Below are 2,500 nucleotides of genomic sequence, written 5' to 3'. Positions count from 1 at the left end.
TCGTCTGTGTGTGTGTGTGTGCTTGTGTGTGTGTGTGTGTGCTTGTGTGTGTGTGTGCTTGTGTGTGTGTGTGCTCGTGTGTGTGTGCTTGTGTGTGTGTGTGTGTGTGTGTGTGTGTGTGTGTGTGTGTGTGTGTGTGTGTGTGTGCTCGTGTGTGTGTGTGTGTGTGTGTGTGTGTGTGCTCGTATGTGTGTGCTCGTGTGTGTGTGTGCTCGTGTGTGTGTGTGTGTGTGTGTGTGTGTGTGTGTGCTCGTGTGTGTGTGTGTGTGTGTGTGTGTGTGCTCGTGTGTGTGTGTGTGTGTGTGTGTGTGTGTGTGTTCGTGTGTGTGTGTGTGTGTGTGTGTGTGTGTGTGTGCTCGTGTGTGTGTGTGTGTGTGTGTGTGCTCGTGTGTGTGTGTGTGTGCACGTGTGTGGTGTGTGTGTGTGTGCACGTGTGTGGTGTGTGTGTGTGCACGTGTGTGGTGTGTGTGTGTGTGTGTGTGTGTGTGTGTGTGTGTGTTCTCGTGTGTGTGTGCACGTGTGTGTGGTGTGTGTCTGTGTGCTCGTGTGTCTGTGTCTGTGTGTGCTCGTGTGTGTGGTGTGTGTGTGTGTGTGCATGTGCGTGTGTGTGTGTGTGTGTGTGTGTGTGTGTGTGTGTGTGTGTGTGTGTGTGTAGCATGGACATGCATGTATCTGTAACACAAGTGCGACATGCAGCATCACTCGGATCACTCACTCAGCTTGACACTGCACTTCGAAAAATATGTCTATTATTATCCCTAATATGATTGGAAGAAAGTACATACACAGTGTGTTGTTCCCAGCAGCAAGTAATAAAACATTCCACGATCCTGTACATTCAAGTCTCAGATATTCGTGTGTATTTAGTAATGTACAGTGATTGACTAGGTTTTGTCCAACGTATTTCAGCTCTTGAATAAAACGCCGGTAAGCATCTTTTGTATTCGTTCGTCGTTTTGTATTATGCGAGCCTTCACTTGCCGTGTTAATTCAACCTGAAATATCCAACACAACATTCAACTATAGATACACACCACGTCTTCGTCTGTCCGTGTGTCTGTCTGTCTGTCTGTCTGTCTGTCTGTCTGTCTACTATCGTTGGCTCTTGCTTGTCTATTTGTGTGTATTCTCTGCTACTTCAGTTATATTATTCAAGTTTAAATGGCAGCTTTATCCTTCTGCCTGTGGTTTGGAGGCAATTGTTTTTTGTGTCTTGATCTCTACACTTCAGTACAATTGTTTTCTCCAGGAGTTTTGTGGCTTTGTGTTTCAAGCCTCTAGACGTTTGACATTACATGTTCTATCTAGCCAGGATTTCAGCCAACCGTCACTTCAAACCTCACGATTATAGAGCTACTTAGTTTACCTAATTGCTTAATCGAAACGTTTGTAGTAGGTAAAACAGATATTTCCTATTCTTTGTATGGAAACAAAAACAACTGCACACCACAGTCGTCCAGGGAGCAACAGTGGAACTTTCAAGAGATTGTATTGTATTGTACAGGGAAAGAGAAGCATTTGAGGTTGACCTTCACAGTGCAACCAAGCTGTTCATATGCATTGACTCTACCCGTTGGTCACTTGGTGACTAGTAGCTGGACACGATTGCTGCGGTTGTTGCTACTGAGTGGCTTCCACAGTCTACGTGCATACAGCTCTTGCGCTCACTCTTACAAAGCAGTTTGACTGTTACAGCCTTTAGTTTTCTATAGAAATTAGTGGTGCGTATGAGTGGCGCATGTTTTAGTTAACAAACAAATTAGCCAAACTACAAACTACAAACGCATGAGTTCCAGTGCACTTCAAGACTTCGTTTACTTGGTTGATTCTATGTGACCTTCCACCTTGTCACACCTCACAACAGTTACACTCGCTGTGCACTCCTAGTCTCCGAGGTCATTCATTTCTTGTCTACCATACCACTCCGGAAGCTTTCAACTGAAACCAGCCAAAGCACTAGAAGACTCGTTGATGTATTTAGTATACATGTGATTCCTATTATTAACTTAGCCAGCTAGAACACTAATCTAGTATCATATCACTAGTACTGTTATACCAAATAAATGTTCTTCCATTCTCTCATCTGTCCACGCTTCTGTTGCACGTTGCTGGTCCCTTGACTGCACGTGACGGCTGGTGCACTGACATAAGAGGTTTAAATACTTGAGCTGACAGCTGGTCAGGTCAGCGTGAGAGCACCCGTTCAGTAGGCATACAAAGCAGCAGGCACAAATACACACGCGGTATACAGATATTGAGATGCAATTAATCTACATATATATATATATATATATATATATATATGTATGTATGTATGTATGTATGTATAAGTTTGATAGCCGGCCAGACCGGATCACACACAAGGCTAAAATTTGGGGCACAGACACAACTCGGCGTGGGTAAGAACATGGGCAGGGCGACGGCGACCTCCAGCTTCAGTCGGGTCCCCCTGGGGTTCAATGTAGAATGACACAGCGCTGTAGAACCACCCCACGGGGCC

General features: G+C 45.0%; 1 protein-coding gene across 2 annotated transcripts in view; it reads right to left on the bottom strand.

Moving 5' to 3' along the window:
* Positions 1-732: 732 nt before the first annotated feature.
* The window catches only part of LOC134194911 (TRAF3-interacting protein 1-like), an 8,516-nt gene continuing 6,748 nt past the window's right edge, over positions 733-2,500 (bottom strand). For both annotated transcript variants that reach the window (XM_062663892.1, XM_062663894.1), the window contains exon 17: positions 733-995. In XM_062663892.1, the coding sequence (XP_062519876.1) occupies positions 906-995 (90 nt within the window). In that variant the 3' untranslated portion in view covers positions 733-905. The remainder of the gene's footprint in view (positions 996-2,500) is intronic.

This window comes from Corticium candelabrum, chromosome 19, assembly GCF_963422355.1.
Source record: "Corticium candelabrum chromosome 19, ooCorCand1.1, whole genome shotgun sequence".
In the NCBI taxonomy this organism is placed as follows: Eukaryota; Metazoa; Porifera; class Homoscleromorpha; order Homosclerophorida; family Plakinidae; genus Corticium; species Corticium candelabrum.
This window is presented reverse-complemented; position numbering and strand designations above follow the sequence as displayed.